Here is a 14011-nt window from a genome sequence, read left to right on the forward strand (position 1 = left end):
TTTGAAATAGTAATAATAATAATAATAATAATAATAATAATAATAATGATAATAATAACAATAATAATAATAATAATAATGATAATAACAATTATTATTATTAATATTATTATACTGCATTATTATTATTAATATTAGTAGTAGTAGTAGTAGTAGGATAGTAGTAGGAGTTGTAGTATGATAGTAGTAGGAGTTGTAGTAGTAGTAGTAGTACTAATAATAGTAGTACCTAGTAGTAGTATCATCATCACACTTCCATTTAAGCTAAAAACAACAATATTAACAAAATGAGCATCAGCACTTATAATCATCACAACATCATAAAATAACGCTGTCGTTGTTTTTCGTAGTTGTGCTGTAAAAAGCATGAGCTGGAGTAGGGAAAGTGTGCAGGGTGTCATATTTCAAAGGTTATAAAGAACAGACAAACTCTTCCCAAGACTTGTGTAGGACCACACCTAGGTGCGATTATGCTTGGCTCGCACACAGCCGCTCTCTCAGTACCAGCTAGACTCCTCTCTGGCCCAAGTCAGAGTCCGCATATTTGAAAAACGATTACTGATGTGAAAATGTTTTATTTATTTATTTATTTTTTATAATGAGCTCATTATTACGGTATAACACGTTTTAAAATAAAATGAATTGAAATAAAATCCGTTATTTCCTTGTGGCTGCTGTATTTAACGGTGCACGATGCTCGCTCGAGCATGCTCGCTCACTCGCTTGCACTGCTCCTGACGTCAGCGAGATTGTCAGGAGTGCAGAGCCTAGCGCACTCTCCCTCCTTCTCCTCCATTGTCAGCAAGCTGAACGATGCGATCGCTCGCAGCCGTCGTCGCCGCCCAATAGAGACCCCAACCCGAGAAATAAGCACAACTACCCCTCAAGAGAGACCGCGAGAGAGCCAGAGACGGAGACAAGCCCTGTTTCAAGCCTATATCAGCTGTCGTCAATCCGGTTTTTAATGCTTTAGCTAGTCGCTGACAGACAGCGAGAGAGAGAGAGGGAGCGAGAAAGAGCGAGCGAGAGAGACAAGAGAGGGATAGGGAAGAAATCAGAGGAAAAAGGATTGCTCGTTTTTCGTATCTCGCCTGTTTTGGAGAGAAAGAAGAGACGAGGCTCACCTAATCATGGGATGTACACTGAGCGCCGAGGAGAGAGCGGCTTTGGACAGGAGCAAAGCGATTGAGAAAAACCTCAAGGAAGATGGAATCACTGCCGCTAAAGACGTGAAACTGCTCCTGCTAGGTAAGATAATATTATGTAGGCTATGGAGGGAGCTGATCCCGGGTTTCTCGTCCGTGCCGGTTTACGGGTTTCAAATAATAGGCTAGCGGTTAGAGCAGTAACAGAACATAGAGGCTTCCTATTCCTGTAATGGCCCTTACCGCCTTAAAACAATAATTTATGCAGCACCGACAGCCATTTTACTCAGTGATTTTTTTATTTATCTCAACAGGGGCAGGAGAATCAGGCAAGAGCACCATCGTGAAACAGATGAAGTAAGTCTATAGCTTTAAGTGTCTTTCCGCCTTTAATGTGGGTTGAGATTGCACTCCCCCTACCCCCCACCCCACCCCCACCGCACTGTCCATTCCTAGTTGGTGAATACTTAGGTCCGCCATATTTTCAAGGAATTATTACCTTTAGCTTTAGCGGCGATTCGTGCGCTGAGCTGTAACGCGGGCTGTGGCTCGGGGTAAAAAAGGACAGCGTTGTTAATCGTTAATCGGCAGGAGGCTGGGAAAATATGGGTGTGCTGTTCACGATAATGGTGCTGAAAAGCCAACCCCGGTTTTCTTGTGGTGCATGTTGGTGTCTAGCGAAAGAGCTTGTGTGCGTATACAACGCGAACCGTGAGCAGTTATGTCCCAGCTGAGTGCCATTAAAATACACCTCTCTCAATTAATCTTAATACCATGCTTTTATCTCTTTGATCTGTGCCGCTTTCCCCTCCGCGTCTGATCTCTTGATGCAGTTTTCAGGGTTAGCTCTCTGATTTTTTTCTCGGAATATCTGCCTGTAATACGGATTTAACGTTGGCAGAAAATATGACATCTAAACCCCTTTTAACTGGCGATTTCTGCATTTTTTCTGCATTTTTTTCATGTTAATTCGTTGGGCTGCCAAATAACCGTGTAAACTGAACTGGAAATTGTGAACTTATATACGATGAGCTTTATCATAATATTTACATATTAAGTTACAAGTTGACGATGTGTGTGTGTGTGTGTGTGTGAATGCACCACCAGAGATGGTACCACCCGAACCTCTCCGAAAGATACGGCCATTTTTATTTCCATATTACTTGTACCAGACACTGTTTCTCCCACACCTTTGATTAGTGTTCCCTCCCAGATTTTTAATCTTACCAGGATGGTTTTTATAGTTGTGTTGCCGAATGTTGTTGATGAATTTGCAAGAGACAGCGATGTAATCGTGCTGTCCAATTACCCACTGTTAGTTGGCTATTACACACTGTGTTTAATTGTAGCACTTGAAAACCAGCATCTGTGTCGTGCAAATAATTGGATAGTCATTGGACTATTTTCATTTAGGCTATTTTCTCTAGATTGCCGATATTACACATTGCTCGATGCTATGATGTTTGGTTAAACGCCTGGTTTTAAATACAGAGAAATTAGCAAGGTCTTCAGTCACTCAACGAAGAAACGCCTCTCTGCTCCAAGTGCTTGCTGGAGTGTTGCCATTTTCCGAGTGATTTATTCGCTAAAAACATACATGTTATTAGATGAATAAGTCCTTAATGCACCGCCGTGTCGACAGGCAGAATTCTCCATTTGGGTATTGTGTAAAATCAGCCTATTTTGCTGTAACTGCGGAGATATATTCGTTTGTAATTGACGGAACATAGAATTTCAGGCGCTTTCGGTGGTGGACAGCGCCCAACAGCGCCTGTGCGCTCAATCGTTACTCTTCGAACACACTCGCCTTTCCTCGTTTTTAGGGATCAAGTACTGTTCGACGTATGAGTGAGGGGAAAACCCTGGGCGTTCGGTGTCTCTCGGGCGTCTTCGGAAGGCCGTCATGTTTTTGCTGTTGCTGGGAAACGCAGGTGCAGTTCGGATCGGAATAGTGTTGATGCAGACAGGAGATATGGACTATGAGTACAAAAGGCCGTGGCCACATTGAGAGGTTACTGTGCTTTAAAATTTGTGCGAATGCAAAATAAATATGTTGGATCCCAAAATGTGCTGCGAGCTTTGAATTCCCTATTCTGTGACACTGATTTAAATACCAGAGTAAGAGTCTGGAGAGCTTTAGAAATGGATTGTAAAGATAATGAATAATGCAGTCTTCTATAAATGACAGGTGCTGTTAAGTCTCTGAGTGGTTTAAAATCCATTCTAAGAATTTGAAGAAATTTCTGTTAAATTATTGATGCCTCAACAGCTTATTAATCCTAGCTTCAGCATTGTTTTGTGTAGTTGTGAGTGTAGGTCCAAATATATGTGAGGACAAAACATTTTTTGCAATGTTCTGCATTGAAAAAAAGAGAAAATCACTGTTTGTGAAAGTGTACTCAAGTAACCAATACATTCATGAATACACATGATTATTTTCACAATAGTTCAGGTGCTTGGAGCTGTGGCTATAGCAGCAGTGTTGAGCAGTGATTAGGGTAGTAGCATAAAGCAGCAGTCAGAGCAGCAGTGTGGAGCAGTGTGGAGCAGTGGCCAGAAGCAGTACAGAGCAGTGGTCAGAGAAGCAGTTGGAGTAACAGTGAAGAGCAGTGGTCCAAGCAGTAGTGTGGAGCAGTGGCCAGAGCAGCAGTACAGAGCAGTGGTCAGAGCAGCAGTATGGAGCAGCAGTTTGGAGCAGTGGTCAGAGAGGCAGCAGTGCAGAGCAGTGGTCCAAGCAGTAGTGTGGAGCAGTGGCCAGAGCAGCAGTACAGAGCAGTGGTCAGAGCAGCAGTATGGAGCAACAGTTTGGAGCAGTGGCCAGAGAGGCAGCAGTGCGAAGAAGTGGTCCAAACATTAGTGTGTGATTATGGTTGTTGATGTGAAACCCAAAAGGCACTTCTCCAGTGCACTTGACCATGATACCTCTGAATGACCATAATAAAACTATAACTGTATAAAGTGATACAGAAGTGATGATACATGCATTATACACCACCCTGGTTAAGGGTCTGTAAATGGAATAAAACAAATATCAAGTAATGCTAGGCTCTTCCTTTCAACAGTAAAAGGTTAGTGAGATCTTGAAGCTTCTCATCTCTTTGGCAGCTTAAATATCAAATTGGCCACAAATAATTTCTTTCAATGGACAAGAGTGGCTAATTTTGGCAAAGAAGTATTCGTTTTGCAATGCTTTATGTAATTAATATCTTTAGAGCGCAGAGAGTGTGACTGTTAAAGGCCTGTCAATCACCTTTATTCATGGAGGTTGTTTACTATCATTCTTATTCTTCTTTTTATGATCTGTGTTTTTATGTTACTTCTTATTGCAAATGGAGGGACGATTGTGGCATTTGTGCTGTGGTTGAATGTGATTATTCTTTAACCTAGAGAATGAGGTGAAACTATTGTGGTTTGGCTTTGCAAATAAAAATAATATATTTTATACTGGCTTGTTGTCTCCCAATGATTGTCTTTGAGCTGTGTTTACTCTGGACTGTTGTTGCTTTGGCATAGTTTTGAAAAGGTTCCTCTGTGGGTGTTGACAGTACATGTGCCCAGTCTTTCGTTTTATCTGAACCTCCTCTCTGATGATGTAAACGTCTTGAAATCTCCAAAGGTGTCAAGTGTATTGGTTTGTGCAGAGTTAAGAAATTGATGATAGTCTTTACATAATTGCTCAAGCTTGGTTGCTGCTCTTTATCATTTTGAACGGGCATTCCACAGTCAGGTATGTATGGTAAGGACCCCCAGATGTAGTCCTGTAAAGAGTCCTCGGGTTAATGAGTTGTCATTGTGGTATCGACTAACTGGGGTCTGTCCTCAGTTGCTCCCCTGGCTGCGGGTCACACCCGCTCCCCAGGGTTGGTGTAACACTGGAGTGCAGTTATAGCTCTGGCTGTGCTTACCTTCCCGCATTTCACTGGGCTATGGGAACAGATCGTTGTCACGAATACCGCTGTTGCGCTCTCGTGCTGGACGTTGGAACCGGGAGGCGCGGTAGCAAGGTCAGGTGGGAAGATGTAGCACGGTGCTTGCCAAGCAGATGAATGATAACAATTATCTGACTTCGGTGAGATGGATAGGCGCTGGGATGCCGGTGATCTCCGTGACAACAGCTTGTTAACCTCAAGCATTTTGTAACTGGTCAATTTATTTTTTTTATTCCTCTGAGAAATCATCCTTGTTCCAACCACCCCCCCCCACCCCCCCCACCCCACAACAGCAACTGCGCTTATATGAGTCTCCCTATTCATCTCTTCTATTGACAGCTATGTCAAAATACCAGTGACAGAGTGCAGAAGCCTGCGCTTGCAGAGAGCACGCTCGCCCTGCATTTAAATGCTATTAAAACGCAGGGGAGTGGTCCCCAGGGTTCAGTGTGTCTGAAGGTACTATCTGGAGAGTGCAGAAGTGCTCCTTTTAATGAGTCAAAGCTGTGATTGGAGATTCCGCCAAAATTTTTTTTATTAAGATAGGCAAACACACATGGATTCTACCAGCGGAGCAGACAAAGATGTAGCTGTTACCTAGGTGATAAGCCTGGTGACTGCCACCCCCCCCCCCTTACACACACACAAAAGTATGAGACATGTAATATATCAGTAACTCTGAGATGCACTCAAGAGTCTGCAAAATGCTTCCCTCATCTCTCCACAGCTCTTCTGTAGTTGGTACACACATGCTGAGCGCCCCTATACCCTGTGAGGTCAGAGGTCAAGGGTCAAGCTATTCCTCCTCCCCTAGCGTAGCTTTTTGTATTTCCGCATATGCATGCGTACAGGCATACCTGTATGTAACTGCTGCCTGTGTGTGTGTGTGTGTGTGTGTTTGTCCTGCTGCTGTATGTGTACCGATTCCAAAGTAAGCTGTGTACTGTGTGTGCGTGTGTGTGTATGTGTGTGTCCTGCTGCTGTATGTGTATCGATTCCAAAGTAAGCTGTGTACTGTGTGTGCGTGTGTGTGTATGTGTGTGTCCTGCTGCTGTATGTGTAACGATTCCAAATAGTCTGTGTACTGTGAGTGTGTGTGTGTGTGCATGCGTGTACATTTAACGACTTAGTGAAATTAAATGTACGTTTAACAGCAGAGGCCGGCAATCACTCCGCGTGGAACGGGGGGCGTCGCCTCTGCACCGACTCCTCCCCAATGTGTGCGGGGGGGGGACTTCCTGTGCCATCTGTGCGTGTGTGTGTGTGTGTGTGAGTGTGTATGTGCCTGTGTGTGCGTTCATGTATGCTTGTGAGATGTGAGATTAAATGGGGCGATGGGACCAGATGTGTGTGTGTGTGTGTGTGTGTGTGTGTGCATGTATGTGAGTGTGTGTATTTGTGTGCGTGTGCATGTGTGTGAGTGTGTATGTCTGTGTGCTTGCGTGTGTGAGTGTGTGCACACTTGTGCAGGTGTGTGTGAGTGTGTATGTCTGTGTGCTTGCGTGTGTGAGTGTGTAAGTGTGTGCACACTTGTGCAGGTGTGTGTGAGTGTGTATGTCTGTGTGCTTGCGTGTGTGAGTGTGTGCACACTTGTGCAGGTGTGTGTGAGTGTTTCTGCGTGTGTTTGTTCAGGTTCACAGGACTGTGGCTTTATCCAGCTGGCAGATTGTGAAATCCCGGGCCTGGAGTCCCCGCTGTGGGCACAGTCTTGACGTGCCCTCGATTGCTGGCGCTCGATAAGGCGCCATGCAAGCTGAGTGTGGCGTGGCACATGGGAGCGCAGTCCTGTCTGCAATGGCAGCTGTGTTCCAGAAAACACGGAGTGATTCGGCTGATAATGGGGCTATTGAATTCACAGGCTGGTCAAAAAATGTCCCTGCGCTTTGGAAGAAACTAATCTGTTCAGTATTTCTGTGGCCTGGATGGACGTGCACTCACAGCAACATGATGTCCTAGAGTAACAGCAGAGTTTACAGTGGTGATGCAGGTTGCAGATATGATGGCATCATATTCTGTAGATCTAATATGGCTGCCCATGCCATCGTATTCTGTACATCCAGTATGATTGATGACAAAGCAAAGTAAACTACTCTAGTCTTTGACTGGAACTCAACATTAGACTTTTGTTGGCCATCAGCCATTTTGTTTCTCTGGAGCAGCTTTGAATGCCAGGGTTCCAGGTGGGCTGTCGTTTGTTAGACTGACAGGACGCGCTTGCACTTCCTGGTTTGATGTGAGGTCGACAGCTGCAGGAAGAGGAAGTGTAACTGAGCAGCAGCAAGAGCTGGGCAAACTGTGCGACGTTGGCTTGTGTGACATTGTGGATTGAGGGTGCAGCAGTAAATGTAAAAACAATATCAGCGTACTAATAGCATCCATTTTATCAGTATACTGTATGACAAAGCATATACTGTAATCTCTCCCATCTCTGTATACTGCAATAGTCACTATCTTTAACGTGGTTGTCTATATAATACTGTGAAATGAACTATCTTTGCACACTATAGCATGAACCATCTTAGTATACAGTGTATATAGTGTAATCACTATAGTGTAATCTCAGCCATCTACAGTAAGTATATCATACATCACCTTTACAAAATACACACCATCTTAATATCATGTGCATCATTTGAGTAGGATATACACCACCTCTGTACCATGTGCCCCACTTTGGTACATTCTACATTACTGTATACTTCAATGCAGTTCAGGATTGGCCAACACCAATTCACTACGTCAGTACGTGATAATCGAATGCAATACGCCATAACAGTGCGATGTACAACATCCTATCACTCTACACACTATCTCATATAATGTCTATGCGAAAAAGCCTTTGTTCATTTTTCCTATGAATTGTCGTAGTATTTGTTAGGAAACCCACACTGTCCTAAGAAGAATGAGGACGGCTTGTTAGCGCAGCGGCGTAGTTCGAGGCACGCCCACCCTTTCGCATCATCGTCTGCCGTTTGAATGTGCGCTTAAAGGCTCGCGCGCTAGCGCTCGTATCCAAGGCCGTCGCTAGCGGGGTGAAAGGGCGGTGGCGATTCTAGGGGCCCACAGCTTTTTATTTTAAAAAAGGGGGGGGGGGGGCAGAGCAGTACTCTCTCAGAGGGCCCAGCATTCCCAGCTGCGCCCCTTGCCCGTGTCTCGGTTTTTTTGTCCGAGGAGGAACCGGCGCCTTTAATTTGTTCGGCGGGCCAGCGGCGCGTTCTGAGCCGCGCCGCGCCGGGGCGTGGCGGCCCCGGGAGCCGCGCGGGCGTTGGCGCGGGGCGCTGGGTGAACCCGCAGGATGTCCACGCGCGGCGCTAATTGGGCCCCGGGGACCGGCGCGGCCTTTGTGTTCGCGCGGCGGCAGGAATGTGCGCGACGGATAATAAGAATTCTTTTCCGAGCGGTGCACCGCGCTCGCAAAGCCATTCTTCTTTCAGCTGGCAGGAGCACGCAGTTTAAAAAAAAACGACAGAAGACTGCGTTTTTTTTGTTGCAGCAAAATATCACGCCCCCGTGAACAGGAAACCTGAAGGCACGGTACCTACGGGGGTTTTTTTTTCCAGGACGATAAACGCGTTTACATCATTTAGCGTTATTAGGGAGGTTTTTTTTTCCCTGCTCTAGAAAGGTCACATATCTCTTTCCCCAGAATGATTTTGCCCCGCCGTCTGTCTGTGCAAAATTATTGAGCGTCGTCACATGATAAGATCGCATTGCCCTTCCCCCATCGCGTAATGGACGGGAGTGGGCCTGTCGCCCACTTAACCCAGAGGGCCAATCGGAGCGGAGGGAGAGCAGAGAAAGAGATGCGGGATCCAAACCGCAGCCTTCCGGCCTCCGAGATGGACGGCGTGCGCGAGCGGCCGTCGCGCCATTAATAATCCAGCACCGCTCGGACGCTCACGCGTACCGTACCGCGCGTCTTTCGCAGGGATGCGCTCTTCGCGTGTCTTGTTTCCCTTTTCGCGCGGTTTCCGCCGGCGGGGTATTTGCAAACCCCAGGTGACGCGAGCGCCGCTTGTTTTGCTTCGACCGCTTTATGCAAAAAAAGCCGGCGCCGGAAAAAAAAGCCGGCGTGACACAGAACACCGGTCGGGTCAGCGGCGGCAGCGGCCGCTAATAGCAGGGCGAAATAGCGGCGTTATTCACAACAACGGCGGAAAAGTAAAAATAGCGCCGGTATGCTGGGGATTTCTGACAGCGCAGGTATAATTGGACCGCTCGAACGGCGTGGCTGGTGGCTGTGATTGATAGAGCCGGGCTATAGTTTAATACCGCTGCTCCGTGTGTCCTCTGAGACCTGTGTTCTCAATTACAATACATCCTCCTTGCTTTTTACTGCTTAGCGTATTCATTTATTTCAAGTTATCTTTTTTTTTTAAAGTACAGTGTGACATCCGATTTTTATATCCTTTTGCGTTGGGCAGGGAGGCAGTGCAGGTTTGTTTGTCACGTGACCTTTAATGTCACTTTGTAAGCTTGAAGTGTCTGTCTACACCCAGGGACTGTTCACAATAGGAAGCAGAATCCGTAACTGAGTTGTGCACATTAAAGTAGGTGTAGCTTTGTGTGATGCACAACTGTTCTGAATTAAGTCTTCATCAGGACCTGCTGTGATTGGTTGAGATACAGTAAGTCATTGGTTGAGAATTCCTGTGGTTGGTCGGCTTCCAAAGGTGGGGCATGTGGCCCCTCCTCCTTTTTACAAGTCTCTGGGCTGTGTCTGAAGAACCTAGTGTCGCATCCTTCCTTGGATCCTTCACCTGATCTGTAGATCCGGGACAGCTGAAAGGAATCTGGCAAAAATCTGGCCTTGTCAATCAGCAGTCGCTTCAGTGACCAGACGAACAGTAGACGGTACTTCAGAGCATTGGGATGCAGTCTCTGATGGTTTTTTCTATGCTGGCAGATAAAGGCTCTGCACATCCGATCAAGCGGCTTCCCTGTGTTCGCGCGCATCAGCAAGCCCTTCAGGAACAGAGGTTCTGATCCCTGGTTCGAGGCCTTGACTGAACCCTCGTTTCCCTCCCCTGGGTGGGTTTAGTCCAGGGATGGACTGGGTTGGGTTAGGGTTAGGGTTAGGGTTAGGGTTTCCCTCCCCTGGGTGGGTTTGGTCCAGGGATGGACTGGGTTGGGTTAGGGTTAGGGTTAGGGTTAGGGTTTCCCTCCCCTGGGTGGGTTTGGTCCAGGGATGGACTGGGTTGGCTGTGTTTGGAGCAGATGAAGGGGAATGGGCTCTTTGTTGACCCGTATGGGGTGAGGGGGGGCGGGTCATTTCCTGGCCAGGTTGGCCACTGGAAAGGTCGACCCTGTGGCAGTTTCCGTCAGCGGGAGACCCGGAACGTTACAGCACCCGTATGGATCTAAAAAAACAAAAACGCTAAACACACAAGCACCAGAAAGCCCTCTGATTAATCCCCAGTGACTCAGAGCCTCTCCCTTTCCCACGGAGAGCCTCGCCGCCTCTCTGGCTGTCGACAGCTGCGCAGCAAAGACCTGGTGAGATGCAGCGGTGTGGAGCGGCCGGCTCTGGGACTGACGGACGGACGTGGGGCACGGCAGGAAGAGGGAGCCTTCTCTTGCCCCTGAGGGAATTGGTGTAGGGGGTCATGGCTGTTGGACCTCCTGCCCGCCTGTCCATCCTCGATGGATGGATGGTGGGGGGGGGGGGGTGCGTGGTGTAGGAGTAGGAGTCCTCAGGCTGTGTGGGCTTGGTGGCTTTTGGAAATTTTGGGTTTTTTGTTGTTGATGGAGCCAGGTCAGAGAGCGGGTAACGGGCAAAACAAGGGAGGATGACAAAGAAAAAGGGTTGAAAAGCACAGACGGAAAGAAGAATGTTCAGTTTGCTGGGGTCAGCTCAGTGGTTGTGCTCTCTCTCCGTGCTTTGCCAGTACTAAGAGGAAGCTCTGATTCACTGCATCTGGGTGTGTGAAGGGTGGAGATTCGACTGTTGGCCTTGTTGCCATGTTGTTATCTCTCTCTCTCTCGCTCTCTGTCTCTGTCTCTCTCTCTCTCTATCTCTTGCTTTCTCTTACTCATTCTATTTTCGCTCTAGCCTCCCCACTCCTGCCCCTGCTTCTCACTTTTCCTTCCTGCGTCTTGTCTGCCCTCCTATCCTCTTCTCCTCGCCCTGCTCCCTCCCACTGTTCTCCTCTCATCTCCGACGAGCCTCTCTTCTCTTTGTATGCTCGTCTTTCATCTTCACTCTTTTCCCTCTTTCTGTCTCTAGGCTCTCCTTTCCTCACTCTAATCAATTTCTCAATTTTAACTTTTATTTTCTCCAAATTGAAGGTGCTTTACTGCTATGACCTCATAATGCTGCCAGAGCAGAGATGACAAATAAAACAACAGTAATAGATGGGCAGAATAATTACAAAACCTCTGGTATTAACTGGTATACATACATACATGCATGCATACATACATACATACACACATACATGCATACATACATGCATGCATACATACAGTACATACATGCATGCATGCATACATACATACATACATACATACATACATACAGTACATACATACATGCATGCATACATACATACATACATACATACATACATACATACATATATACATGCATGCATGCATGCATACATATATACATGCATGCATGCATGCATACATACATACATGCATGCATGCATACATACATATATACATGCATGCATGCATACATACATACATACATACATACATACATACATACATATATACATGCATGCATGCATGCATACATACATACATGCATGCATGCATACATACATACATACATACATACATAGATACATACATACATACATGCAGTACATACATACATACATACATACATACATATATACATGCATGCATGCATACATACATACATACATACATACATACATACATACAGTACATACATACATACATACATGCAGTACATACATACATACATACATACATACATACATACATACATATATACATGCATGCATGCATACATACATACATAGATACATACATACATACATACATATATACATGCATGCATGCATACATACATACATAGATACATACATACATACACACACACATACATTTCTCATCCCCGCCTGTGTCTTGTACTCTGCCTGTGGTTTTACTCTCAGGCCTGTTGGCGGTCAGAGCGGGGACAGTATTGGTGTTAGAAGGTCACCACAGCCACCTCCGGTGACGTGATGGGGGGCGACCGACCGGATCGAGAACAAACGCGGCCGAGCCCGACCCGGCCCCGCCGCTCCGGGCCCATTACCGTAATCTCTCCCGCTCGGCCCGCCGTGCGCTGATCTGGCCTGGCAGCTCGGGCCTGCCGCCACATCGCCAGCGAGGACTCATTTTAGGCAGGGGGGGGGGGCGTGTTTTTTTTTGCCACGGTAGATATCAGAACCCATCACAGGCTGTCTGTTGTCCACGGCAACGGCGGCTAAGGAGACCATAGATATCCTGACCGGCTCGGGAGCCTCCGTAACCCGCTAAAAAACGAGGAGGGAACAGCTGGCTCTTTGCCCCCCAGAGCCCTCCTCGTACTCTCCGGTCCTGTCTTTTAAAAGGTCGTTATTTCTGCGTGTGCTGCCTAATTAAGCCCGCGTTCGGCAGTGACTCACAGGCGAGGCTTCTCCTTACTCGCGTCGCCCTTTCGCGCGGTCGCGTGCGTGTGCTCGCCCCTCCTCGCGGGTCTGGGTTTGAGCGCGCGCGTCGTCCGTCATCAGAGCGGGGCCCCCCCCAGGCCCCCCCGGGCCCTTCGGCGAAACAGGGGCCGGCCAGCCGCGTTTCCAGGCATGCTGCTCCGGCGTGCCGCGGCGACCAGAAGCTTTGCATCCCTCTTTGCATCGCGGGCGGAGCCGCATGCAAATCCCCAGCCCGTTACTCGCCCGGTCTTAATGGCACCTTTGGAGCCTGAACGGAAAAGAACCGTGCGGGGAAACAAAATGGTGGCAGAGCGGGGGAAAGTCCTGGTTCAGAAATATCCAGTATTTTTGCTCTGATCACCTGAATGTGCTCATTGGCACAGTTCCTCAGCCGGGGGGTGGAACTAAATTAGTGAAATCAGCTGGCTGAGCTCGCGGGTGGAAGAAACACGTGGCCTTTCGCTTTCTGACTTCTCGTGTTTTCATCACCGGATGGTGGTTCGTTGCCAAGGAGGGGTGTTTTTTCCATAATAAGCATAGCTTGGGGCAACTGATGGACATGCCACTGCGGTTCTACAACAAATTGGAAGCCATGTTTGTGTTTAAGAGAAAAAAGAGTCCCAGTCACAGTGACACAGTGATAATGGTGGTAACAGTAACCATCAATATAATATCTACTGTTTGCTAGCAAACTCTGAGGATTTTCAAGACTGGACTAAGTACGGTGTTAGATACTATCTAGTCTGTAGGTAATCAGAGCACTGATTTAGTCAGGGAAATGGCGAGCATTGTTGGGCTGAATGGCCTGTTCTCGTCATTGTTATGTTATGTTAAGCCATTTATTTATTTATTTATTCATTTATTGGTGTACGGTCCATTAATTTGTACAGGATCATTTTATTTACGAATGTCTTTCCCAGTGTGATCTCACCTGTAGCTGGCAATTGGGTGATGTGTTGTAACAAATGATCTGGAACACGATCAATGTGAAGCCTCACGAGAGTTTGTGAGCGATGCATAAACACCGTTCTTGCGCCTGAATTCTAGAGCGGTCTGAAGCGCTGGCGTTCGCGAGGGTTCTGGAACACTCCAAACCGGCCGGCCGGTCTCTCCACGGAGCACTCAAGGGTCGGGGATTACAGTGGAGTTAGAGTGGCATGGACGAGCCGCGTGACAGCGAACCCCTGGACGGCCGAGGAGGAAGTGTCCCGCTGCTCTTACGCCCACCCGTTCACACACAAAAAAAACCCCGCCGCTCAGAAGCGTTTCCAGGGGTTACGGGAAA

General features: G+C 47.2%; 1 protein-coding gene across 2 annotated transcripts in view; it reads left to right on the forward strand.

The window, feature by feature from the left end:
• Positions 1–686: 686 nt before the first annotated feature.
• Positions 687–14011, forward strand: part of LOC118227067 (guanine nucleotide-binding protein G(o) subunit alpha) — a 114229-nt gene continuing 100904 nt past the window's right edge. Inside the window, exons 1-2 of one of the 2 annotated variants that reach the window (XM_035417181.1) lie at positions 687–1248; positions 1460–1502. In XM_035417181.1, coding sequence (XP_035273072.1) covers positions 1131–1248; positions 1460–1502 — 161 coding nt within the window. In that variant the 5' untranslated portion in view covers positions 687–1130. The remainder of the gene's footprint in view (positions 1249–1459; positions 1503–14011) is intronic. The other variant, XM_035417180.1, reaches the window with a different exon arrangement.

Source organism: Anguilla anguilla, chromosome 5, assembly GCF_013347855.1.
Source record: "Anguilla anguilla isolate fAngAng1 chromosome 5, fAngAng1.pri, whole genome shotgun sequence".
NCBI lineage: Eukaryota > Metazoa > Chordata > Actinopteri > Anguilliformes > Anguillidae > Anguilla > Anguilla anguilla.